The sequence below is a fragment of the Balaenoptera physalus genome (genome assembly GCF_965194825.1).
Source record: "Balaenoptera physalus genome assembly, chromosome: 12".
Classification (NCBI taxonomy): Eukaryota; Metazoa; Chordata; class Mammalia; order Artiodactyla; family Balaenopteridae; genus Balaenoptera; species Balaenoptera physalus.
The window spans coordinates 70,922,060-70,949,324 of NC_138897.1; the positions used below are offsets into that span (position 1 = coordinate 70,922,060).

The window sequence follows — 27,265 nt, forward strand, 5'->3', positions numbered from 1 at the left end:
CACTTGAGAGGCGGCCTGGGAGGAAGAGAAACGGGTCGAGACTCCTTTAAGGGGCACGCGGGGGCGCGCCCGGCCTTTTGTCTGGGCGGCAGTGGCGCGCGCGTCAGCGTCAACGCCCGCGCCTGCGCACTGAGTGCGGCCTGGTCGTCGTCTGCTGCGGCGGTGGAGGAGTCCGGCGGCGGCGGCGCAAGCACCCGGCCCGGCTCGGCCAGCCCTTCGCCTCCGGCTTCGGCTTCCCTGGGCTCGGGGCTCCCCGGCCCCGCCTCAGCCCTCCTGACCCTCGCACCCCGGCCGTGGCCGCCCGACTCTGCCGCCGCAATGATGATGATGGCGCTGAGCAAGACCTTCGGGCAGAAGCCTGTCAAGTTCCAGCTGGAAGACGACGGCGAGTTCTACATGATCGGCTCTGAGGTAGCCCGCGGCGCGTCCTCTCTCTCCGGGGCCCTGGCTGGCCTGGTCCCCGCGAGAGCCTCGGGGCGGGTCTGCGCGCCGGGAACGCGCGTCTCCATTCATCGCGGCGGGCGGGCGCGCGCGTGCGCGGCCGGCCAGCGGGGCGTGGTCTGTCTGTGTCTGGGGGCGCGGTTTGACCGGGGCGTGGTTGAGCAGGCCCCCGCCCAGCGCTCGGCCGCCTGGGTTCACCCACTGGTGTTGCGGAGTCGCGGACTCGCCCGGCTGCCAGGGCTGCGGCGTCCAGGGGCCCCTGGGCCACGCTGAGTTCCACAGCTCCAGCCGGGCACATAGAAACGGGGTGTTAAGTTATCTCTTGCGACACGTGGGGGGAGATGTTGGACCCCTTACACGCACCCCTCCCACACTGCTGGAGCTGGGATCCTGAAATCGTATGTTCGAAACACGGGGCTTAGTGAGGGCTCACCCCCTTCGTGTTCGTGAACTTTGAGGTGGGCGGGGAGTTGTTGTGACCTTTGATTACCAGTGAGGAAACAGGTTGGGAGGAGGATGCTTGCTTTTGGATGGCTAAGGCCGCAGCCCCCGAGTTAGATCTATCAGCAATTCGGAAGCGCTTGACACTTCGGATATCTTGAACTAACTCTGAGTTAGTAGAGGGGAAAGAGCCTTAAGCCTTTAATCCTTAACTAAAAGTGACTTTTCAGCACTTTGTTGAATCATGTGGATGACTAACTTTAGGAAAACCCTACAACTGGTTCTTCACTGGTAGTTTATAGCAAGTATATTTTTTCCAGATTGCCTCAAACTAGGCCTTTTTGGCAGTCCCCGGTTTGTGTGTGTACATGCACATACACATATATTTTTAAATTATGGATATGCAATTTAGACGTGCAAACACCAAGCAGTAGTGTCTTCCTCATGTAATGAGTTAAGTGCAGATCTTGGAGAGTTAAAGCAGTTACAAATGCCAGCGGTTACTTCTCCTTGTAGCAGTTTTCAGTATTAGACATTTCATTCCTTTTTTTTTTTTTCTTTTTTTCCCCCACAATGTTTTTTTTCCATCACAGTTGAACATAGTGTGAATGAATTAAGCCTCATGATGGTCACACTGAGGCTTCCAGGACTCCCTGTGATTCCTGGCTTGTCTGAGTTGTATTGAGTTATGAGACCAGTGTTTTCAGTAGCATCGGAACCTTAGTGTTTCCTTTTTTCACCAGTTTTTGAAAAACACAAGGGGCAGGATGCAACACATTTTTCATGTCATCATAAAAATACTACTCTTCAAAGCTAGCTATGCTGAGGAGAGGAGCCAGTGCCTGCCATCTGCCATAGCTCAGAATGGTCCTCATCGGCCGGTGGGCACAAAGGCAGTGGAGGAGTTTCAGTTTGTGATGATGGACAGGTTGTTTAGAGAACCTTTACCTGGGATTTCCCTGGTGGCGCTGTGGTTAAGAATCTGCCTGCCAGTGCAGGGGACATGGGTTCCAGCCCTGGTCCGGGAATATCCCACATGCCGCGGAGCAACTAAGCCCATGAGCCACAACTACTGAGCCTGCGATCTTGAGCCTGCGAGCCACAATTACTGAACCCATGTCCTGCAACTACTGAAGCCCGCGCGCCTAGAGCCTGTGCTCTGCGACAAGAGAAGCCACCGCAATGAGAAGTCCAGGAACCACAACGAAGAGTAGCCCCTGCTCACTGCCACTAGAGAAAGCCTGCGTGTAGCAACGCAGACCCAATGCAGCCAAAAATAAATTAATTAGTTAATTTAAGAAAAAGAAAGAAAGAAAGAAACCTTTACCTGATCTAACGGTCAGGAAGAGCAGTCAGTTTAGCATTGGCTCTGAGTCGGTGGTACTTTTGAAAATCAAGCTTGCGTTTATTAGGTGGAGCCCGCAGCCAGGTGGGCAGAACGTCAGGAGGCCTGGTTCCAGCTCTGCCTGTGTGTCACTTTTCTCATGTATGTAATGAGATGGTTAGACTAGATGGTCTCTAAGATCTTCCCCTTAGCACATTTTAGATTCTAGAAAGCTAACTGCAGTCTTCTCTTTCAGCCCTGTTGAGTGAGAACGTTTGTCCTGAGATGCAGTTTATAGAGACCAGATGGGAGAAGGGAGAGGCAGTTTGCTTTCTGGGGCCTGGCTTAACAATCATCAGGCCTTGGGAGGCCTGGGAAGGTTTCAAGGTCAGAGTGCTGTCTACTGATAAGCAGCAGCTCCTCTGACAGCATTGGGTGGATGGCCCCCAGGCCCCTTGCCCTTGGCAAACAGGCACAGTATTCAGAGAGGTGGGCCCGCCAGAGCAGTACCCTCAGCGCCCCCACACACTTGGGTGTAGCAGCCTTGGGAGGGCATCCACAGCTGCAGTGAGCGTGTCACCCTTCTCCTGCCATCTGCAGGCAGCCGTTGTCACCACGCCAGAGTCACAGCTGAGAGGATCCTAGGAAATCCCCATAACCACACCTTCGTTTTCCATTTGGGAAACCCGGGTCCAGAGGTGGCAAAGGCTGGTTCGTGGAAAACCCAGGAAGGCAGGCCTGGTCTCCTAAGTTCTGAAGGGACCTTGGGAAGGGCCTAGGAGTGTGGGAGGTCTGCAGGACCTGCAAAGTAGTAGTGGGGGCATTATAGTCAGTGTCTTTTCAAAAACCTAATGGAAGCTATGTGTTTACCCTTGGACGGTAACCACACTCAAGCCAAATAACTGGCATGGGTCTGTGCCTGCAGTGGGGAGCACCAGTGACCCTGTGGCCACTTTCTCTTGCACTGTTCGGCAGCCCTGGTTGGGCATCGTGTAAATCTTTGATTCATGAAAAATGGAGAAACTTTTTAAAAATAAATATACTATAATGGGGTAGGTAAGTGGGAAAGTAGTAGAAGTGGTCCTTCGTGGGTGAACTTCACAGTTGATGAACATCTGACAGAGATGTAGGGAGACCCAGAAAAGGGAAGTGATGCCTGGTCACAGGTGGAGCCAGCACCCAGTCCACCTGCTGTCCCTGGCCATGTGACTCAAGTGTTCGTTTTTGAAAAGTCAGTGAAACAATGGAGCTTCTTTATAAAAACTTTAGGACTAGATTTCTTTTCATCAAGTAAGTCGTACTTCGAGTATTTGGTACAGGCAAACTGAAGCTATTGTTTGGGGCAGTAATGATTTATATAGCAATATAAGGATTGCTGATAAGTGCATTTTAAACTCTTTGGAAAATTCCTTTGGTATTTCTGGTTTGAGTTTTGTTACTAAACAAAGCAACAAAGGCCATGGGGGAAATTATCCTGCATCTGTCTAAAATTAAAAGACCTTTTTGGTCTTTATTACATCGTAAAAATATCAAAGTCTTAAGATAAAAGAAAGTCAGAGAGGCCTTACATTTCTGGAAAGTGCCACAGATCCTTAGTCCAAAATCAGAATCACTTCGAGCTTCTTAGTGAGCTCGGGGGGCCTGCCTCCCCAGTGTCTGGTCAGGCCTTTCTGAACTTGGTCCTGTCGTCAGGATGCAGATGTTATTACCCCTGCCAGAAGGACAGATGTAGGCCAGATACGAACTGCTGTTGAACCCCTGATGTCAGCAGAATGTATTTTTACTGCTGCTGGAAGCCTGGCGCCTGGAGGCCTGGGGGCCAAGTCGAGGTGTGTTTGTCTGTCACTTATCCAGCAGAGCCTCTGAGCCAGGGCCCTCCCCTTCCTCGAGGAGCTGCGACCCTTATAATGAGCCTTCTTGCTTTACTCATAGGTGGGAAACTACCTCCGTATGTTCCGAGGTTCTCTGTACAAGAGATACCCCTCGCTCTGGAGGCGACTAGCCACTGTGGAAGAGAGGAAGAAAATAGTTGCATCGTCACATGGTAAAAAAACAAAACCTAACACTAAGGGTGCGTCTTCACGAGGGTTTGTAAACCTGTTTCAAAACCACTCGCTTATGTCATGAAGATAAAACTTTTTCACTCCGGAGCGTCTTCACGGCAGCCCTGACCTTAGGGTGGCGGAGCGTCCTGGGGTCCCCCTGGAGCGGGTGGTCCTCCGTCAGGGTCGGTCAGGGTCAGGTGTTGGCAGCGGGCGGTGGGCGGAGGGGGCGGGGCCAGGGCGGAGAGGGTGTTGTGAAGACTGCTGGTCTGAAAACGTTTTAGGAATGCTGTGATGCTCTACCATCTGCCGCGGGCGTGTTGCCATCGTCACCCTCCATGCGCCCGGGCGGCGGGGGGCCGCCCCAGCCCCCGCTCCCCTCCGGCTTTCACCGCTTCGCTTCCCAGCGCACATCCATCGTGTGGCACTTGGTTCTGGCAGTCGGTCCGCTGGCGCTCGTGTGCATGTCCCGCTTGGGGCTGTGGGGCGCTGCTACCCGACCCGGGAGGGCGGGCAGAGGGTGCTCCTCACCTCTGAGCTGGGGAGAGGCCCTGTGCCTCTGGCCTCAGTCGAAGCTGCCTTCCCTTTGGCAGGGTTGCCTAGCGGAGCCGGCCCGGCCCTTGTGTGCGTGTGCCCAAGTGCGTGTGCGTCCCTGCGTGCGTGTGCCCATTTACGTGCGTGTGCCCGTTTGCGTGCGTGTGCCTGCGTCCCTGCGTGTGTGCATGTGCGCTTCGCAGTCCGTCCCATGCCAGTGCGTCTGTAGGCGCTGCGGTGGTCTCGTCTATCGTATTCTTTTAATGCAGGAGCCGGAGCTGCTTTTCTATGCGCTGCTGTAACCTTTCACTCCCTCCCGCGCTTTCCAAAGCCTCCCTGGTCCTCCCTCCACCCCAGTGGAGCGCCAATCACTAACCAGTGCGTCCCCAGCTGCGCTTGCCCCTTGGATGCCTTGGCGACCCTTCGGCCTCGCGCTCCTCGAGCTCGGGAGACTCTTTCCTGTAACCATCTGTCTCTCCACCAGGCTCCCTAGGCGAGCTGTGGTCGAACTGCCTAGAACTCCCCGCTCCCGGGCAGCTCGCATCCACTGGCGCTGGGCCAGGAATTCCTGTTTGGTGTACAGCAGCTCTTTCCAACTCTCTGGGCTCTTGTTTTAAAAGAAAAATATTTCTCATCTCTCATTTCATCTCCACCTTGCTTCGTGTCGTGGACTGCAGCGGTGTCAGACCTCTTCCCACTGGCGGTGTCACTCTGGAGCCTTCCTTTCCCCGAGAGGCCCCACGGGCTGAGCTGCCCATGGGCGTCCCCTGTGCCTGGAGCCAGTGCTCCTCCTGGGACACGTTGGTCCCCGTCCATCCAGGGGGTGCTGACCCGGGAGGGCCTCTAGAGAAAGCCAGGGTCCAGACCGTCCCTTTGGAAGAGGCCAGCATTGGGCAGTAGTGAGGTTGACGCCCGCTTTCCCACCTCCTGCATGTGAGGACCTCAGTGCGCTGCATCTCCTGGCTGCTGCTGCTCACTGCCCGCCCGCAGGGTGACCGCAGCCGCATCTCTGGTTGCAGATCATGGATACACGACCCTGGCCACCAGCGTGACTCTGTTAAAAGCCTCCGAGGTGGAAGAGATTCTGGATGGCAACGATGAGAAGTACAAGGCCGTATCCATCAGCACGGAACCCCCCACCTACCTCAGGTAGTGCACCCCCGGGCTCGGCTCGCTCTCGGGACACCCACGGGTATTTTTCTCATGCTCTGGAACAAAATACTTTTCAGCAATTTACCCACTGTGTTTACAGATCGTCTTAGCCAGGCTTTGAAGTTTTTTCTGACTTTGGAATTTCTAAGAAACATAAGTCAAGTCTTGGGTTCTGGAGAGTCATTAAGAATGCTTTGAAAGTGGAATTCACTAATCTGTCAGAACAATTAGTGGCCCAGATCAACTCACAAAAGAAACAAACAATAGATTTGAACGTATCATCGTAGATCCTTTGAAAGAGCATTTACATTAACAGTTAAACAGGGGAGTAATTGGGAAGTTGCTACCTTGTAGAGTTTGTTCATTTAGATTTATAAGAAAAACTTGGATACCCCAAGTATTTGTCTATTTTATGTAGACAAATAGGTAAAGCGTGATCCACACTGAAGCACAGGAATAAAGAAACACAGGGAATGATGTTTGTTCTTGGGTGTGATTTTAAAAATGCGAAGTAAAAAAATAAATAACTAGCAACATAAAGAACCGGGGAGGGCGTCATGGAGTGGGCACACTCACGCCCACCGTGGCGGCTCTGCCTCAGGCATTGAGGCCTCAAAGTTTTTTGTTGGTTTCTGATCTATTAATTTCACTCCTGGGAATTTGTCCCAGGGAAATAATTTATACCGTCAACAAAAACCATTATAAGTACAGAGATGCTATTGGTGGCATGTGAATTATAAAGAGAACTAGGGAGCCCCTTGAGTGTCCTGCCTCAGGGAAAGGCTGTGTGAGCGAAGATGCAGACACCCAAATAGTCTGGGATTACACGGTGTGTTGTGGGTAAGTAGACCCTGCAGCAACCCGAAACCTGGCTCACATGAGCGAGACGTGCAGAATACCTGCGTGATGCTTTCAGCTCTCAAGAAAACATGCATTTATGTGCATGAGATGGTGGGAGCACTAAGGCGGGGGGCAGGCCATTGTTTCAAGTGATGCGGTTGCGGAAAATCATGAAGGTGACATGATGCAGAGGTTGGGGATGGAAAGGTGAGTTATGTACAGTTGCTGCCCTCACGTTGCTCCCAGGTTACTAGGGACACAGCCTGAGTGTGATGAAGGGGCTCGCAGAGCAAGGTGGGAGCCCACCCCCTCCTGTCGGTCAGCTTTTGGTACTTTCCTAGTAGTAAAAGCAACTTGTAATTTGGAGAGAAGAGGGAGCTCTTTGTGGGACATGGGTTCCTTGGATTACTTTGAGCATCATTTTCTAGAGCGTATTTACCCATGTGTCTTCTCACTTCTACTGGTCTGAAGGCCCAGAGGCCAGAGCCGTTGCCTAGTCTCTCTCAGCCTGGACTGCATGTCTAAAATAACTGTCTGAGTCTCTGCCTGCTTCAAACCTCCAGGAAATCACAGCCACCTGCTGAGTGCATCCGTTTCCTGCAGAGCACGCCAGCCCCTGTAATCAGGACCCTCTCTGTGTCTCCAGCCCTGCTGCCCTCTATGTTCTTCCTGAAATGCTCTCCTCTCCTCCACCCGTGAACCGTGACTCAGCACTTAAGGCTTTGCTCCAGGGCTGCTCTTCTGGGCAGCCTTCTTGTACAGTCCCTTCCTCGCAGAAGGGACGGTGCTTCCGTGCAGCTGTGCCCAGCATGTAGCACGTTGGGTCATGGCTCAGGCACTGGGCTGGGGCCCCTCTGCACCTCCCCTAACCCAGGAGCAGGTGCTGGTGGGAGCCTAGGGAATAGACACCTGCGGAGTCTGGGGTGCACAGAGGTCCCCACTGGGACCTGGGGCCCAGCAAGGGCGCAATGGGCATCCACTGACCACGACCTGATGCCTAGTGGGCAGTTTCGGCTCGTAGACTGAGTGGAGGTATTTCCATGTCTCCCAGGGAACAGAAGGCTAAGAGGAACAGCCAGTGGGTGCCCACCCTGCCCAACAGCTCCCACCACCTGGACGCCGTGCCCTGCTCCACCACCATCAACAGGAACCGCATGGGCCGGGACAAGAAGAGGACGTTCCCGCTGTGGTGAGTGGGCCTCGCCCTCTGACTCCACCGAGGTCCTCCAGCATGTTTTAGTTTCCTCCTCCCCAGAAAAACGCTCTGCTTTGACCTCCTGTCCCCGAAACGCTGCACTGCTCCTCCTTGGGGCTGGTCTCCCTCAGTGTCCAGCATGACTGGCCTCCGCGTGGTCCAGCCTGGCTCTGCCTGTGCTCACCCCCAGCTCCTCAGGTAGCGTTCCTGGGCGCAGTCCCTGGACCTTTTCTCTGCCATCTGCATGACTCAATGCTTAGTTGCCCATGGTGCCAGAACAGAATGCCACAAACTGGGTGGCTTGAAGCAACACAAGTTTATTCTCACACAGTTCCAGAGGCTGGGAGTTTCACTGGGCCGGAATCAAGGTGTTGCCGGGCCCTGCTCCCTCCAGGGTCCTTTCCAGCTGCTGGCAGCTGCCACGTTCCTTGGCTCGTGGCAGCATCACTCCAGTCTTCCTCCGTGGTCACATGGCCTCCTCTGTGTGTGTGAAATCTCCCTCTCTTTCTCTGACACTCTCTCTTTTTTTTTTCTGGCCGTGCCGCGAGGCTTGCAGGATCTCAGTTCCCTGACCAGGGATTGAACCTGGGCCACCGCAGTGAAAACCTGGAATCCTAACCACTAGGCCACCCGGGAACTCCCTCTCCTTCTCTTTCTTGTGAGGACACTTGTGATGTAATTTAGGGCCCACTTGGACAAGGCTCCCTTGCCTTTTTTGCTCTATAAGGTGACAGTCACAGGTTCCAAGACTTAGGACACAGATGTCTCTGGGGGGCCATTTTTCAAGCTCCCGCCCGCTAAGCTGTCCTCTGAATGCCGCCCCAAGCACCTCCGGCACAGGCTGCCTGCAGGCTTCTCTACTCCAGGACACAACAATCCCGTCCTTCCTGTGCTTGGGCCACAATCCTGGAACCCTTCCTCCTTCTCACACCATAGAGCCAGTCTCCACAAATTCTACTTGCTCAGCTCTCCAAGTGTCTAGAATCCGACCACCCTTGGCCAGCTCCCCACCAGGCGTGTGCCCCTTCACCCAGGGCAGGCCTTCTAGATGCCCCGTCACACCAGCATCCACCTGACAGAGTCCTGGTGGTGGCTGCCCCTCTCTGGCCCCAGCTCCTGCCGCCCTTCACCTCAGGCACAGTGGCCTCCTCAGCGCTCTTCAGCCGCCCAGGCGCTCCTGCCCTCGCAATTCCCTCGCTTCCTGCCAGCATCTGCAGGCTCATCCCTTTCCCCCTCCTCCTTCCCTCCTCACCCTTTCTTTTTCTCCCTTCCCATCTCTGTTTGAATGTCACTTCTCAGAGTGGTCCTCCCCTTTTAGAACGGCCACTCTGTCCCTTTCCCTGAAGGTGTCTCCTAGAGCATTCGTGTCTGGGCCGGGAGAGGGGGGTGTTTTCCTCATTTGTTTGTTTATCTGTCATCTGTGCCCCCAGCTCTCTGAGAACAGTTCTCAACCCTCGGTCTTCCGCCCTTGGGTTTCTTGCGCCCACCCTCACCCCATATCTTCCCGCTTCGTCTTTCTAAAATGCAGGTGTGAGCACAGAACTGCCTTGCTCTCAGTCCTCCTGGGGCTCTCTCGGGGTCGAGGCTGGAGATGGAGAACTGTGGGCACTTGGACCCCTGTGGCTTCCCAGCGTCCTCCCACTGCTCCTCTGCCCCATCTGCACCCCTCCTTCCCTCAGCAGCTCTTGACTCTCTTGCCCCTCGGCCTTTGCTCAAGGGCTTCCGCTTTTGGGAGTACCCTTCCTTTCCTACAGTTTCCTGGGGAAGTCCTGCCTGCTTTGGGACTTAAATCTCCCTTACTTCGGACATCTCCATCTTGTCCTGCTGCCCAAGTCAGCATCTCCCCTCCCGTCCCATGTGTCCATTAGCATGGACCCCTGCTGGCACTGTCTCTGCCCACTCAGCCCATAGTGAACAAGTCCCTGTAAGAAGCGGGGTTTCCCCTCTGGTTAGGTCACAGTGACCAGTGGTGCAGAGAGGGAGGCCCTGGGTGCAGGGACCCCAGCCCCCCTTGCTGAGCATGCTGCTGCCTCCCTTCCAGCTTCGACGACCACGACCCAGCTGTGATCCATGAGAACGCGTCCCAGCCCGAGGTGCTGGTTCCTATCCGACTGGACATGGAGATCGACGGGCAGAAGCTGCGGGATGCCTTTACCTGGAACATGAACGGTACATGGTGGCCAACCCACCATCTTGCACACAGTCTTGTTTCCTGCCTGCTGCCCGTCGGGGGACCCTGGACTCTGATTGTGACATTCAGAGCATTGTGGAGTAGATTTGGAGGTTGTGGACTTTGGGTTCAAATCCTGGAATGCAAACCTGGTTCAGTGTTTGAAAATCAGTCAGTGTGATCCATCATATTAACACACTAGAAAAGATAAATCCCTTTATTATATCAATTGATACAGAAAAAGCATTTAACAAAATCCAACACTCGTTCTTGATAAAAACTCAGGAAATTGGGAATAGACAACATGGTGCTGGAAGTACTAGCCAGTGTAATAAGGCAGGAAAATGATATAAAAAACATACGCTTCAGAAAGGAAGAAATAAAACTGTCTTTATTTGTAGATGGCATGATTATCTATGTAGAAAATCCCAAGAGACCTACCAAAAAAACCTGCTAGAACTAATAACCAAGTCTTAGCAAGGTCACAAGACCCAAAATAAACATGCAAAAGTCAATTGTATTTCTATATATTATATACTGTCAGTAAACACGTGGACACTCAAGTGTCCAGTATAAAAATATGTTACTATTTACAGTTACTCAGTTAAGAAAAAAGGTGTAAATTTTACAAACATATAGTTTGTTTCAGGAAACATTTTGTATGCTGAAAACTCTAAAGCACTGATGGAAGTAATTAAAGGAGATCTGAATAAATGGACAGACAACTATGTTCATGGATCAGAAGATTCAAGATGTTAATTCTCCCTAAATTAATATGCAAGTTTATTTTTTTTTTCATTTTTATTGGAGTATAATTGCTTTACAATGGTGTGTTAGTTTCTGCTTTATAACAAAGTGAGTCAGTTATACATATACATATATCCCCATATCTCTTCCCTTTTAATATGCAAGTTTAATGCAATTTTTTTGAAAATCCCAGCAAGACATTTTGTAGATTTAGACAAAATTATTCTAAAATTTCAATGGAAAGGCAAAGGAACTAGAGTAGCTAAAGCAATTTTGGAAAAGAAGAAAGTAGGAGGAACGAGTCTTTCTAATCCCAAGACTTGGTGTGGAGCTGCAGTAATCAAGGCGGCATCTGAATCTACAATGATCATAGACTAAAAAAGTTAATTTTAAAAATCCTCTGCACAGTATACTCATAGGATGCTTGGCCTGAGCACCTTAGCTTCCCGCTGCTTCACTAAAACTGGATGTATGAGTTATCAATAGTAGGCTAGCTGAGTGTTCAGGTCTGGCACAGTGGTGCTGTGAGGAGGGTTGGTCTCTAGCCCTTGTTCTGGGCTAGTGAAATAGTGGGGTCAGTTGTCTGTTAAGCAGACCTCATTCTCTTTATTTATTTATTGATTGATTGATTGATTGATTGATTGATTGATTGATTGCTGCGTTGTGTCTTCATTGTCGCGCACGGGCTTTCTCTAGTTGCAGCAAGCAGGGGCTACTCTTCGTTGCGGTGTGTGGGCTTCTCATTGTGGTGGCTTCTCATTGCGGAGCACGGGCTCTAGGCACGTAGGCTTCAGTAGTTGTGGCACACAGGCTCAGTAGTTTTGGCTCGCGGGCTCTAGAGCTTAGGCTCAGTAGTTGTGGCGCATGGGCTTAGTTGTTCCGCCACATGTGGGATCTTCCCGGACCAGGGCTTGAACCTGTGTCCTCTGCATTGGCAGGCAGATTCTTAGCCACTGCGCCACCAAGGAAGTCCCAGCAGACCTCGTTCTTGAAGATGGAATCATGCCGAGTGCTTGTGAGGGAATTCATTCTATTTTTATATATATATACAAATTTATTTATTTTACTTATTTATTTATTTTTGGCTGCATTGGGTCTTCATTGTTGCGTGCGGGCTTTCTCTAGTTGCAGCGAGCAGGGTCTACTCTTCGTTGCAGTGAGCAGGCTTCTCATTGCAGTGGCTTCTCTTGTTGTGGAGCACGGGCTCTAGGCGCGTGGGCTTCAGTAGTTGTAGCATGCGGGCTCAGTAGTTGTGGCTTGTGGGCTCTAGAGCGCAGGCTCAGTAGTTGTGGCGCAAGGCTTAGTTGCTCCACGGCACGTGGGATCCTCCCGGACCAGGGCTCAAACCCGTGTCCCCTGCATTGGCAGGTGGATTCTTAAACCACTGCGCCACCAGGGAAGCCCGGGAATTCACTCTTTGCTTTCTTTTCTCCGTGGCTCATCCCAGCTTGACACGTGGTCATTGAAGTTTGGGTTATGAGAAAGAGGGCAGGTCGGGGGAAAACATTTGACTGCATAGGACCGTGCTGTAGTCTGGCCAGTAGTGGACAGTCCCCATGAAGCTCATACCTGAGGCAGTTACATCTCCAGGATCCAGGATCCGTACCCACCCCCACGCCGTCACCTTGTTGAGTGCTTGTGCTGCCCACAGAGTCAGAAATTCAGCGGGAGCTTGTAAAAAGCCACACGCAGCCCCGGGTGATCTCTGAGGGATTTCCACTGCAGAGGAAGTGGTGGATGGGCATGCACCTGCTCCGTCTTCCAGTGGATGCTGGCTTCCAAGTGGCTTGTCCAGAAGGAACCTGTGTCCCACAGCCTGGGGGGCATAACAGCAGGTTTTATCTCCTTCCAGTTCTGGAGGCTGGAAGTCCGAGTCAGGGTGTTGGCAGCGTTGGTTTCCTCTGAGGCCATCTTCTCCCTGTGTCTCCATGTGGGCTTCCCTGGTTGCCTGGGTTGGAAGAGGGGAGGAAGTGGCACATCAGCTCTGAAGTGCCTTTGCTTCCCCCCTCCCCAGACAGCTCACTGGTTAGAACTAACGGAGCTGTGCAGTCCTAAGCCCGGGAGTGGGGAGCCTGGGGTTGGGGAGCACATAGGGTCTTGACCACCTCCAGAGGTGTGGGGGGGTGGTGTGTATGGATTCAGGGCCAGAAGGGGGGTGTTCGTCTTGTGCTTCCTCTCCTTACCGTGTCTGGGAGGATCCATCGTCCTCATCTTCATGCTCATCTTCATCCGGGTGGGTTGGCAGAGGAGGACAGGCTGGGGGAGGTCAGGGCTGAGCACGGTGACATTAGGCCCTGTAGTCCACCAGCAATCCATACCTCTCACCTCATTTCAGAGAAGCTGATGACCCCTGAGATGTTTTCAGAAATTCTCTGTGATGACCTGGATTTGAACCCACTGACGTTCGTACCAGCCATCGCCTCCGCCATCAGACAGCAGATCGAGTCCTATCCCACAGACAGCATCCTGGAGGACCAGTCAGACCAGCGTGTCATTATCAAGGTAGGCAGCTCCCCGCCCTGCACCAGGGCCTTCCTTGTACTGGTGGGGGTCATGGGGTGCTGAAGCTACGTGGAGGCTTCAATAGAAGCCTGTCTGGGATTCATGCTGTGGGACAGGGCTTCTGGAAAGCTGTCTTTCAGGCAGCTTATCCCAGGAAAAGCGTGGGCTGACTTCTGAGTAAGATATCACATTCTGGACGCTTTCGGGGTGCTGCTGTGGCATTGCCAGGTGTGGAGCAGAGCCTGGGTGGTACAAAGGGGGTTATGCCAGCTGACGGGTAGAGCAGGGAAGGCTACAGTAAGATGAGCATACCGCCACACTCTTCCCATGGGCAGGCTGGGCCAAGCACACCCCATACTGTCTCAGTAACCCCCACCATCCTAGGGGAAGATGCTGTGTTACAAGTGAAGAGGTGGGGCCACCTACCCCCAACTGCCCTGCTGAGAAGTGGTAGAGCTGGGGTTTGGGCCCAGGCCTGCCTGCTGCAGAGCCTGCTTGGTATGAAGCAATATCTCATTGTGGTTTTGATTTGCATTTCCCTGTTGATTAGTGACCTTGAATATCTTTTCATGTGCTTATTGGCCATTTGTTTATCCTCTAAGTCTGCATAAGTCCTTTGTGTTTTTGAATCAGGTTTTTGTTCTTTTGTTGTTAAGCTTTAGCAGTTCCCTGGGTCTTCTAGATAGCAATCCCTTTTCAGATAAAGTGATTTGCAAATATTTTCTTCCATTCTGTGGGTTGCCTTTTTATGTTGTTGATAGTGCCCTTTGATGCATAGAATTTTTTTATTTTGGTAAAGTCCGGTTTGTCTATTTTTTCATTTATCGCGTATGCCGTTCGTGGTATATCCGAGAAATCGTTGCCAAATCCAATGTCATAAAGCTTTCACTCTGTGTTCTTCTAAGAGTTTTATAGATTTAGCTCTTACATTTATATGTTCCATCCATTTTGAGTTAATTTTTGCATATGGTGTTAGGTAAGGGTCCAGCTTTGATTTTTTTGCATATGTATATCCTGTTTTGGGCCCAAAACCATTTGTTGAAAAGACTATCCTTTCCTCATTGAATGGTCTTGGCAACTTTGTTGAAAATCATTTGACCACATATTTGAGGGTTTATTTCTGGGCTGTCCCACTGGTCTATTGTCTGTTTTTTTGTCAGTACCACACTGTTTTGATTCTTGTAGCTTTGCAGTAAGTTTAGAAATTAGGAAGTGTGAGTCTTCCAGCTTTGTTCTTTTTCATCATTGTTCTGGCTGGATGTCCTTTGTCCTTAGATTCCATATGAATTTTTTTTTTTTTCTTGGCCGAACCGTGTGCATGTGGGATCTTAGTTCCCCAACGAGGGATCGAACCCAGGCCCCCTGCAGTGGAAGCACGGAGTGTTAACCACTGGTCTGCCAGGGAAGTCCCTCCATATGAATTTTAAAATAGATGTTTTTCTATTTCTGCAAAAATATTGTTGGGATTTTGATGGGGATTACATTGGATTTGTAGATTGCTTTGGGCAGTCTTGACATCTTAATAATATTGTCTCCCAATCCATGAACATGGGATGTCTTTCCATTTATTTATGTATTTAATTTATTTCAGCATGTTTTTAAATTAATTAATTTAAATTTTTAAATTATTTATTTATTTATTTATTTTTGGCTGCCTTGGGTCTTTGTTGCTGCACACGGGCTTTCTCTAGTTGTGAGAATGGGAGCTACTCTTCGTTGTGGTGCACGGGCTTCTCATTGTGGTGGCTTCTCTTTGTTGTGGAGCAGGGGCTCTAGGCGCGTGGGCTTCAGTAGTTGCAGCACGCGGGCTCAGTAGTTGTGGCTCGCGGGCTCTAGAGTGCAGGCTCAGTAGTTGTGGCGCACGGGCTTAGTTGCTCCGCAGCATGTGGGATCTTCCCAGACCAGGGCTCGAACTCGTGTCCCCTGCATTGGCAGGTGGATTCTTAACCACTGTGCCACCAGGGAAGTCCCTTCAGTGTGTTTTATAGTTTTCATTGTACAAGTCTTTCATCTCCTTAGCTAAGTTAATTTCTAAGTATTTTAGTCTTTTTGATGCTATTGTAATTGGAATTTTTTTCTTAATTTCAGATTGTTCATTGTTCGTGTGTAGAAATGCAACCGATTTTTGTGTGTTGACTTTGTATCCTGCTACTTTACTGAATTCATTTATTAGTTCTAATAGTTTTTTGGTAGAATCTTTAGGGTGTTCTACAAATAAGATCATATCATCTGGGAACAGAGATAACTTTACTTCTTCCTTTCCAAGTGGATACCTTCTATTTCTTATTTTTGCCTAATTGCTCTGGCTAGAAATTCTAATGCTATGTTGAATAAAAGTGGCAAGAGTTGGTATCCTTGGCTAGTTCCTGATCTTAGAGGAAAAGTTACCAGTCTTTCACCATTGAGTGTGATATTTACATTGATTTTTTGTGTGTATTAATTTTGTTATGTTGACATAGTTTCCACCTATTCTTAGTTTATTGAGTGCTTTTACCATGAAAGCATGTTGAATTTTGTCAAATGCTTTTTTCTGCATCTGTTGACATGATCATATGGTTTTTGTCCTTCATTCTGTTCAAGTGGTTTATTGCATTGATCGGTTTTCTTATTGAGCCATCCCTGCATTGCCAGAATAGGTTCCACTTTTTATAATTTATTTATATTGTTGTATCATTTATAATGGTGTGTAATTCTTCTAATGTGCTGTTGAATTCAGTTTTGCTAGTATTTTGTTGATTTTTTTTTTTTGGCTGCATTGGGTCTTCCTTGCTGCTTGTGGGCTTTCTCTAGTAGCAGCAAGTGGGGGCTACTTTTCATTGCAGTGTGCGGGCTTCTCATTGTGGTGGCTTCTCTTTGTTGCAGAGCATGGGCTCTGGGTTCACGGGCTTCAGTAGTTGTGGCTCTTGGGCTCTAGAGCACAGGCTCAGTAGTTATGGCGCATGGGCTTAGTTGCTCTGAGGCATGTGGGATCTTCCCGGACCTGGGCTCGAACCCATGTCCCCTGCATTGGCAGGTGGATTCTTAACCACTGCGCCACCAGGGAAGTCCGTTGAGGATTTTTTTTTTTTTTTTTAATTAATAGCTACTCTATTTATTTATTTATTTATTTATAGCTGTGTTGGGTCTTCGTTTCGTGCGAGGGCCTTCTCCAGTTGCGGCAAGCGGGGGCCACTCTTCATCGTGGTGCCGGGGCCACTCTTCATCACGGTGTGCAGGCCTCTCACTATCGCAGCCCCTCCCGCTGCGGGGCACAGGCTCCAGACGCGCAGGCTCAGCAGTTGTGGCTCACGGGCCCAGTTGCTCCGCAGCATGTGGGACCTTCCCAGACCAGGGCTTGAACCTGTGTCCCCTGCATTAGCAGGCAGATTCTCAACCACTGCGCCACCAGGGAAGCCCGAGGATTTTTATTATATCAATGTTCGTAAGAAGTATTGGTCTATAGTTTTCCTTTCTTGTAGTATCTTTGCCTGGCTTTGGTATCAAGGCAATGAGTTATGAAGTGTTCCTTGCTCTTCAGTTTTTTGGCAGGATTTTTTTTTTTTAACATCTTTATTGGAGTATAATTGCTTTACAATGATGTGTTAGTTTCTGCTTTATAATAAAGTGAATAAGCTATACATATACATATACACATATCTCCTCCCTCTTGTGTCTCCTTCCCACCCCTCTGGGTGGTTACAAAGCAATGAGCTGAGCTCCCTGTGCTATGCAGCTGCTTCCCATTAGCTATCTATTTTACATTTGGTAGTGTTTATAAGTCCATGCCACTCTCTCACTTCGTCCCAGCTTACCCTTCCCCTTCCCTGTGTCCTCAAGTCCATCCTGTTTTTGGCAGGATTTGATAAGGATTGGTATTAGTTCTTCTTTAAACATTTGGTAGAATTCACCAGTAAAGCCATCAGGTCCAGGGCTTTTCTTTGTAGGGAGATTTTTAATTACTGATTCAACCTCCTTGCTAGTTAATTTCTTTTAAGAGAAATATGAATTTATTTTTCTTAACCTATTTCAGTTTCTCATTATGGCCAACTAGCAGAAAAAGGGCACAGGTGAGAAAGAAGGGGGATGTCCTAGGAGAGAAGCGGCGGGGTTGTGTGGGGTGCAGCTGTGGGACCAACACCTGTGTCCCTGTGCGCAGCCTGTGGCCCCTGGAGGATGGCCCCTACTCTGCTCTGTGCTGCGTCTTTGTCCCATAACCATGGTGGGGACGTGGGCTTGCAGAGTTGGCTACACCCAACTGCGTGGTTCCAGATAGGCGGGGTCAGCCACAGGGAGGGTCCTTGTGATTCTGACAGCTGGCTTCTCTGACATTTTCTTGTAACTGAGTGTCATCTTTTTATTATCCTGATGGGGCTTGTGGGCAGCCATACAGAAAGTTGTCAGGCAGTTGAAAATCCACCTGGGACCATCACCTGCTCCCTGATCAGAGGCTTTCTTGGTGACTAGACAGCTGTCAGCCATGGGGTCCGTTCAGGCCCTCACACCCACCTATAATCCCCACCCATGGGATGGTGTCGGCTGGTAGGCTGCTGGGAGACCATCCCCAGGTTGGGGTCCTTCTTGGTTGGGGTCGTGAGGGCCTGCCAGCATTGGGGCCGGACACAGCTAGTCAGGGAAGGCCTGCTGCCGGGGGGGCAGAGCCTCGTGGGCACTGTGACCTGGGGGGAGCGTGCCACCTGGTAGGCGAGCATGCTGATGGCCACATCCAGGGTTTCCCATGTGTCACAGACTGCAAAGGAGCCCGGTGCTTCTGGGACACAGTGGAGGACGACATCTGACCAGTGTCTCCTCACAGAGCAGCACCTTAGCTTAGGGCAGACGCTCACAGGTGCTCCCGGAGCGGCGGAACGAAAACCCAGGCTGGCACCGTGACCAGGACACCTGGCCCTCCAGGGCCGTGGGGCTCAGTGCGGCTGAGGGTGGAGCTGTCAGACTCTGGGGGGCTGGTGGGCCCTTTCTGGGGAGGGAATGGCATGTGGGTGATACAGGTTGAAGCTGGGGAGCCTGCTTGGGGGGCCTGGCCCCACAGTCCAGCCGCCCCTCACCACCCACCACCCCCCTGACGGCTCCCACTCCCCACTCTGTGAGCTTCCCGCATCCTCTGTGGAGGCCTCAGGCCCTGCTCTGCCCAGACCCTCCCCCAGGAGCCCCACCCTGCTCTCTCTCAGCTTGTCCAGTTCTTCCTAAAATGCCCCCTCCCCCGGGCGGCCTTCCTGGGGCTCCTGGCTAACAGCTGACTGCACTTCCCATCCCTCCCCCTCTTCCCCTCAGCACCTACACCTCTGATATCCCCTCATTCACGTATTTAACCCCGCACTGGATGTCAACCCATGAAGATGACTCTGTCTGTTTTTCCCACTATGTGTCCCCTGTGCGCATCCTGGGTCGGCAGGAGTCTGTATTTCTTAATAAACGATAGCATTGATGAGCAGTCGGCGCAGTGCACAAACAGGCACCGGTCTGCGTGGCACCCCTGATGGCCAGGCCGAGTGGTGCGCAGGGCGGTTTGGTCCCGTGTGATGTGTCCACGGGCTGCCTGCTGCTGCTTCGCTTTCCGGTCCTGTTGTGCTGACGTGGCTCACCAGACACGTGGTTCCTGCTGGAAAGGGCCGGCTCTTCCGATTCTCACCTGCAGACCTGCTTGGTCGCCCAGCAAGGGCGTGGCTTGGAGGCAGGAGTGGCGGGGCCTTGGCTGCAGAGTGGAGCGCCGTGCAGGGGGCCCAGAGGTGCAGGACTTCATGCACAGGTCAGGTGGTAGGGCCTCACGTTTCTCTGAAGGCATGGACAAGTCCCGATCCGAATCTTAAAAGCCCAGCTGAGTGCCTGGGGACAGTAGCATGAAGGGGCAGGTGCACCGTGGCCTGCTTGGCTGGCAGAGGGCTGGACAGCAGGGGCAGGGGTCTCCACACGATGCCCAGTGAATGCCGCCAGACCCCGAGTTGTCCTTCCTGTGAGTCGCTGATGCCCAGTTTCAGAGCAGGCCCAGGTCATCTGTGGGGTGAGAAGTCAGGGTGGGGAGCTCCTGGGGCACAGGCTGTGGCTGCAGGTGGCACGTCTCACAGATTCCTCTGGGGAGCGAGGCAGAGGAGCCGGCATGGCCTCCGCTCCCGCCGCCCCCCACCCCCACCCGCCCAGGCTCTGCCTGTGCCATGCGGGCTGTGGGTCTGTGAGCGCACGTAGCAGATGATTTCAGAGCAGGGCATGTTCCGTGAAGAGACAGAGTAGGGGGGTAGACACTGGCTCAGGGGAGGGCTCGGGGATAGTATCTGATGAGTGACCAGTGTTTATCACGTTGTAAAGATCCAGAGCGGCACGGTAGAAGGGCAGAGAAGAGGGTATCGGCCGGTGTGGGGAGCGAGGGGGTGGGAACAGGGGCAAGGCGGGACTCAGGCGCCCGGGGCCCTCCAGGGCCCTCCCTAGAGGGTGACAGCGCCGGGCCCTGAACCACAGTCCCTCTGGCCGCCCAGGAGGTCTGTGGGGTCAGCCCCGTTTGCGGATGGGGAGTTGCAGCCAGAGGGATAAGGGCAGCCGTCCCACTTTCTCATGGGCCTGGAGGTGGGGGGATGCAGTTCTGCCTGCTCTGACTCGTGTTCCTGGTTCTGGCCCAGCTGAACATCCACGTGGGAAACATCTCCCTGGTGGACCAATTTGAGTGGGACATGTCAGAGAAGGAGAACTCGCCGGAGAAGTTTGCCCTGAAGCTGTGCTCCGAGCTGGGGCTGGGCGGGGAGTTCGTCACCACCATCGCGTACAGCATCCGGGGACAGCTGAGCTGGCATCAGAAGACCTACGCCTTCAGGTAGGTCTCGGACAGGTGCCTCCTCCTCCTTCTGCAGACCATTCTGGGGACAAGGCTTCCCCCTGTGTGTGGTGATGCCTTTGGGACTTTCTGGAGCCTCATGATGCCGTCTGGCCGAGGGCAGCCTTGCGGGCTCAACGGCCTCTGTTGGCTCCTCCCATCCCCCATCACAGAGGAGGATCTAAGGAGGTGGCGGGTCTACCCCTCTGTCCTCACCCACTCTGCCGCCAACAGCCCCTGCTACCCTCACACGCCACCTCCTCCCTGCACTCACCCAGACCCTTCCTCGGTCAGGGTCGTCTGATGGACTGGCACTGAATCTCAAACAAGGGCTACTCCATGCTGCCTTCCCTGGAGGGGAGTCAAGAGGCTGCTGTCGCCTCTTGTTCAGTCAGAGAGTGGGTGGTGGGCGCCCCCGCTGGCTGGACCCGTACTGGGTGCTGGTGTGGAAGAGGGAGTAGCGTTCAGGCTGCTGGGGATGGGCAGGGGTAGGGAGTGTAAATGGAGCATTTGGTCCAGTGTCCTGGGTGCTGGTGGGGGTGGACTGGGGGACGGGGCTCTTCATGACACAGATGTGGCCTTCCTGTTCCTGGTGGCCCTGCCGTGCGGGCCTGGCCGGGGCAGGAGTCGGCGAGCGTTAAGTACATAGCAGAGCTCGCCCACCGACAGGACTGTTCGTCACATCCAGCCCTGTCCCCCGAGCTCCTTTACCTCGGCGGGATGGGGTGCCGGCAGGGGCGGCGCTGAGTATCTGCATCAAAACAGGATGTTAGGATTTATTCTGCTCGTCAAGCTGTCACCGTCCACATTTGGAGGCCATTACTGAGGGACCACCCCTTAAGGTGGTGCAGAGGAGCAAAGACGAAGAGCCTTGCAGAGACGGAACAGCTAAGGGAGCGCATGAGTCTGTTTGTGTCTCAGCTGGTTCTCCCAGAAATCCCAGGAGGTAGCCTTCTCAGTTTTCCTGTAGCTCTGAGCAAGAGAGAAGGAATGACCAACACGCGCAGGGCCTGAGGCCCCGGGCGTCCCAGCTGACATAACATGCATGGCCTCCCATAACCTCCAGCAGCCCCGCTAACTGGGGATCCTGCTCCACAGATGGGGGTCCAGGCCCATGCTCTGCATCTCATGGGAGGTCTGCTCACGGTGTCACGGTGCGTGTCCACTGACGGCATGCAAGCTGAGGCCGACCGGCCTGGGGCCAGTCTGGGGTGGCCTTGCTTCCTAGAGTCGACCCTGAGGTCCTGGGAGTCCCTTATCCCCAAATGCTGAGTCAGAGCCCACATCTCACCGGTGTGCAGCAGGGGGACTTGGAGGGTGTCCACACATGAGGCCGCATCCCTCCTGCTCTGATTCCCGGGTCTCCGGGCTGTCGGCAGTGTGACCTGCAGCTCCAGAGCAGGCCCCCGGGGGCCCTGGGGGGTGCAGGTCAGGACTTGGATGGAGTGCTCCCATTTCAGCAGCCAGTTAACACGTTCCGTTGTGTGGGTGGGAATGACTCTGATACTGAGGATGCAGGTTTCAAATCCTCAGGATCAAAGGCAGAGCCGCCCCACTGGGGACCGTCCCCTCCACAGCAGCTTGGCCCAGCCAGCTGGGTGGGTGCAGCCTGCCTGGTGGTCTGGAGGCGGCCACAGGCCTCTTTTGGCGTCAGGAGGGCTTCTGCACTTCCCCAGCCAACCAGGCCTCGTGGACTCGCGTGTGCTGGGTCTGGGCTGGGCAGCGGGGTGCTTGGAGAGCTGGCAGGACAGGAAGGGGAGCGCGAGGTCAGGCTTTATCATCCAGGGGCAGGACTGCGGCTAGCAGGGGGCCTGGAACTTTGTCTCCTCACCCCACCTCGCGTTCTCCCCACCCCTCGGGAGCTCCCCGGGAGACCAGTAGCAGCCTTTCCCTGCTGTCCAGCCTCTGCCTGGGGAGAGGAGAGGGGCTCGCCGCGTCTCCAGGGCCAGGGCCTGCCTGGCCCACAGAGAGCTGGACTGGGAGCCCCGGCCTGGTTTTTGCTACGCGAGGCTTGGCAGCTGCTGAGTCACGTGACTCCTCAAGGGGACTTTAAGCTTTGGGCCCCATCACCTGTTGGAAGCACTCTGGATTCCTGTGAGCTGGTGCTGGCTGTCTCCCCCGGACTGAGCTCAGCCCAGTGTCTGGCCGCGGTGCCCTCCTCTGCGACAGTGGAACAGGCTAGTCACAGGCCATGCGTGAGCAGGGGCACCAGTGCGGAGAACAGGCAGCGGGCCAGGCAGGCCTGATGTGGGCAGAGGCAGGCAGTGAGTATGAGGGGGACGCGGGCGTGTGGCTGCTAGAGGACAGAGCTGAACCAGAAGGACATATAGATGTCCTGGAGCCAGCGGAATGGAGACAGAGACAGTGACGAGGGGGCAGGGCTCCCCAGGGGAGGGCTGGGCAGAGGGTGTGAAGGTGTCAGATGGTCACCTAGACTGTGAGGGGGGTGGCATCCTGCAGAGTTCCTCCACCTCCTCCAGGCCAGCCCTGCGCCCTGGCTGGGGACACAGAGGAGAACCAGCGCGCTGTCCAGCAGAGGAGGTGCGAGTGCCTGGCCACCGAGGCCAGAGGGTGTGGGCCGGGGAGGAGGCAGCGGGTGGCCAGGGCAGGAGCGGCCGGAGGAAGCTGGGGACAGGCAAAGGGTCAGAGAACCTGGCAGCTGTGCCCGGTGGGGGACAGAGGCATTGTCACTGGAACAGCCTCAGGGTTGGGAGGCACCAGGGTCGTTGTGGACTGGCTGACCAGAGCCACCAGAAGAGGTTAGTCCTGGGGCTGCAGCCCCTGCGCTGGCCCCACGGCAGGGCTGGCCGGCTTGTTTTCGTTCACCACCTAGAGTGTCGACTCAGTGGGTTTTTGTGTGTTTGCACGGTTTCGCAGTCCTGGGCAACCGCTGATCTACTTCCCGTCTGTAGATCTGCCTGTTCTGAATACTTAATGTAAATAGAATCATATAACATGGTTTTTTGTGGCCGGCTTCTTAGCATAATGTTTTCAGCGTTCGTCCATGTGGAGCCTGTATCAGAACTTCATTCCTTTTTGTGGCTGAATGATATTCCATCGTATAGACAGACCATACTTTATTTATCCAGTCATCAGTTGATGGTCATTTGGGTTGTGTTAACTTTTGGCTGTTAAGAGTAGTGCTGCCGTGAACACTTGTGCACAAGGTTTTGTTTGAACACCTATTTTCAGTTCTCTTGGGTATGTACCTAGGGGTGGAATTGCTGAGTCACGTGGTAGCTCTGTTTAGCGTTTGGAGGAACCACTAGACTTGTTTTCAAAGCAGCTGCGCCGTTTTACATTCTCTCCAGCAGAGCAAGGGCTCCAGTTTCTCCACATCCTCGCCAGCCTTTGTTATCTGACTTTTTGATCCTAGCCACCCTAGTGGCATCTCGGTGTGGTTTGATTTGCATTTCCCAATGGCTGATGGTGTTGAGCATCCTTTCATGTGCTATTGGACGTGTGTATATCTTCTTTAGACAAAAGGTTATTCATGTCCTTTGTGTTTTAATTGGGTTATTTGGTGTTTTATTATTTAGTTGTAAGAGTTCATTATATATCCTAGCTACAGGTCTCTTATCACATACATGATTTGCAAATATTCTCTCCCTTTTTGTGGGTTTGTATTTCACTTTCGTGACAGTGTCCTTTGAGGCACAAAAGTTAAAATTTTTTTATTTTTGATGTGGACCATTGTTTTAACGTCTTTATTGAATTTGTTACAATATTGCTTCTGTTTTGTTTTGGTTTTTTGGCGAGAGGCATGTGGGATCTTAGCTCCCCGACCAGGGATTGAACCTGCACCCACTGCATTGGAAGGCAAAGTCTTAACCACTGGATCGCCAGGGAAGTCCCACAAAAGTTTTAAATTTTGATGATGTCCAGTTTATCTATTTTTTCTTTTGTTGCTTGTGCTTTTGGTGTGTCATACCTAAGAAACGGTGGCCTGATCCAGGCTCCTGTCCCAGCACCATTTGTTGGAAAGACTGCTCTGTCCCCATCGAGTGGGTTTGGCCCCTTATCCAAAGTTAGTTGATCATAAACAGGAGGGCGACGTCGAGTTTTGCCCCCTCCTCCCAGCTGAGGACCTGTGGGCAGGTTGCTCACCATCGCAGTCTTGTTCTCATCTACCAAGTGGGCACAGTCATGCTTCTCAGCTGGCCTCTTGTACCTCGTGAGGTCATAAAAGTGAGGTCACATCGAAGATGAACCTCCAGGTCCTCTGCCTCCTCAGCCACGGCCTCCCTGCCTGGACACCGCAGGTCGCGGGAACATCAGGGTCCCAGGTGGCCTTGAGGCCCGGGAAGCACAATCCCCTCAGAGGGGATTCTGAGGGCGGCAGGGCGGCTTTCTGCCCGCATGTCCCCCGCAACACCTATGGGGCCTGCTGGCTCCAGGCCCATCCTTCCGTGCCTGGTTCAAGCAGTTCTTATTTTAGAACAAACCCACTGGGGTGGAATCTTCCCAGAGACACGGGGAGGTAAACACAGGGGCCTCCAGGACCCACGCACCAGCTCTTGTTTAAGAGGAAAACATGTTTGCCTCCCCTCCGCATGGGCTTGGCGACTTTCACGTTTCCCCCTCCTGAGGAAGGCGGCTGGGAGCCCTCGAGGTGAGGAATGATGTTTGGGTCTGTGGCCGGCTGGTTTTGGGATTGCCAAACCGCCACCCGGCTGGGGAGCAGCTGTCAGGAGCGGCCGAGGAGGGGCGGCCCAGCCACGGGCCTCTGAGTCACCAACACCAGCTCCAGCTCCAGGCCTCATGGGCATGGACCCCACAGGCCAAGCTGTGGCAGCAAGAGGTGAGCCCCACTTCTGCAGGGGAGCAGGGCAGCCCTGGGCTGTGCCCCGTGTGCCCGTGGTCCCTGAGACTCCAGGCCGAGGAGCAGCATGAGGGGGGTGGGCGGGGGCTCTGCAGTCACGCTGGGCAGCCCCTTGGTACGGGCTCGGGGGGCTGTGGGAGTGGCACCTGTCCCCCACATAGCGGATGTACGTTGGATGTTTAGTAATAGTGATCCTCTGAAATCCCTCACAGCAAGGACATTGTCCCCATTTTCGAGATGAGGTGTTAAAACCAAGGCCAGGGGCCCGTTTTTTTCTGTGCCATCATCCACCGGGCACCTCCCTGGGGCCCCCCCCGCTCTCCCTCCTCTAGAGCTGACTCTACAGGGCTCCGGGTAGATGAGGGCAGGGCTTGGGCTGCACTGAGGCTCACCGGGCAGCCTGGGCTTGGCCCTCCTGGCAGAGGCGGCAGCTCAGTCAGGCACCCCCAGCCTTGGTGGCCTCGCTGAGGCTGACCCCCCCACCGCTGAGTCCACTTAGCCAGAGGGTGTGCAGGTGGCCCTCAGCCAGAGTCGGAGGCGTCTTTGAGGGACCCCAGGGTGGAGCGGTCAGGGGTCTTGGGTTCTGGGCCCCATGACGGGCTGAGGAGCCGTGTGTGGGACCATCGGGGGCAGTGGCCCTCGGTGAGCGGCGTCCGGACTCCTTTGCTTTCCTTTTTCGTGTACGCTGAGCGAGGCGGACGGCCCTCCCCCTCCCCGCAGGTGCAGTGGGAACAGCTGGCCCTGCAACGCTGTCCTGTGGACCCTTACCCAGCATGCAGACCCAGAGTCGCTGTCGTGGTGTCTGCTGGGCCGCAGCACCCCCGCCGCCCTGTTGGGGGCCGGGCACAGAAACCAGGCTCCAGGGTTCAAGCTGCCCGTGGGGCGTGGACAGCGCTTTCTGGGGCCTCTCCGGCTGCTGCTCTGTGAACTGTCTACTTCCTCCCGTCTTCCACAGTGAGAACCCCCTGCCCACGGTGGAGATTGCCATCCGGAACACAGGCGATGCTGATCAGTGGTGCCCGCTGCTGGAGACCCTGACAGATGCCGAGATGGAGAAGAAGATCCGCGACCAGGACAGGAACACAAGGTGCCTCCCCGGCCCCCTTTCCAGGCAGGACAGGACCGTCACCTTTCCCGAGACCCAGCAGGCCCCTGGATGATGAGTCCCAGTCTAGCCCTGCAGGGGACAAGAGTAGCCCTTGGGTTGGTCTGACCACAGCCTAGACTAGGTTTCGGGACCCCTGGAGAGGTGGGTGGGACAGAGGGCAGCTTCAGGGCCCCAAGTAGCAGACAGGCCAAGGCTGAGGGAGGGGCTGGGGATCCCACCTACCACATCCTGTCTCTGCCCCTTCCCCTGGCTGCCCTAGAGATCCCTGGTGGAGGGGCAGCTGCCCAGGGTCACCGCCCTCTCCCCTCCTGCAGGCGGATGAGGCGTCTGGCCAACACTGCCCCGGCCTGGTAACCACCCAGTGGTGCTTGGCTCCCACGGAGCATCTGGAAGATTGGACCGTCTCCCCTCCATCTTCTGGCAAGGAGGGGGCAGCCCGGCCATCCTGAGGAGCATGGGGCAGGGGCCTCCTGGTCATCCACCCCAGGGTACACATTCCTTTTGCTGAGCTCCAGTCCCCACCGCCCGTCTCTGGTCAGGAAGAAGCCTCATTTTGGGTTGTGTTTTGTTTTTGTATAGGAGCCCCAGGCAGGGCAAGCAACATTTTTTAAATAAAAGGCGACAGGTCCTGTTTCGTTTCTTCAAAGTGGTGGCATAAAAACAAGAATGGGGGAGAGCACACGTGGTCGAGGCTGCGGGCTGACCCCTCACCCTCCTCCGCCTCATGTCCCCAGCTGGGCCTTAGCAGGGCCGTGGCTCTATTCTCAGCCCTGCAAGGCCCCTGAGTCAGAGCAGTTTTGATTCCCCTTGGCCCTGGCATCCCACCCACCCGTGCTCGGCAAGTCCTTGCAGTCCCAGAGGGATGAGAAGGTGGTGAGGCTCAGCAAGCAGGGCCACTTGCCCTATCAGCCACAGCTCCGCCCCCAGCCAGGAGCATGCTTCTCTGGTCCTTGGAGAGGCCCCATCTTGTGCGGTCATTGAGGGCGTGTTGCCAGCCCGGGTGCCCGTGCCCAGCTGTTCAGCTCCAGCAGGTGTGCACTGCTCTTGCCACACCTCCTAGCACCTCACACATAACAGGTGGACTGGGGCCCATCTCCACCCCCAGCTGATGCTGTGGCCGGGCCAGCCCCTCCCTCCCCACCGGTTGTGAG

The 27,265-nt window shown here is 53.9% G+C and overlaps 1 protein-coding gene across 2 annotated transcripts; it reads left to right on the plus strand.

Annotated features, from left to right (window-relative positions):
* Positions 1-106: 106 nt before the first annotated feature.
* Positions 107-26,760, plus strand: SMARCB1 (SWI/SNF related BAF chromatin remodeling complex subunit B1). Of its 2 annotated transcripts, none has more exons than XM_082417671.1 (9): positions 107-411; positions 4,139-4,277; positions 5,802-5,931; positions 7,826-7,963; positions 10,011-10,138; positions 13,222-13,388; positions 19,994-20,184; positions 25,962-26,093; positions 26,429-26,760. In XM_082417671.1, exons 1-9 carry the CDS (start codon positions 319-321, stop codon positions 26,466-26,468), a joined length of 1,158 nt encoding a protein of 385 aa, XP_082273797.1. In that variant the 5' UTR covers positions 107-318; the 3' UTR covers positions 26,469-26,760. The 2 variants fall into 2 exon arrangements, with proteins under 2 accessions (XP_082273797.1, XP_082273796.1); XM_082417670.1 differs by having other exon boundaries at positions 171-411; positions 4,139-4,250.
* Positions 26,761-27,265: the final 505 nt, after the last annotated feature.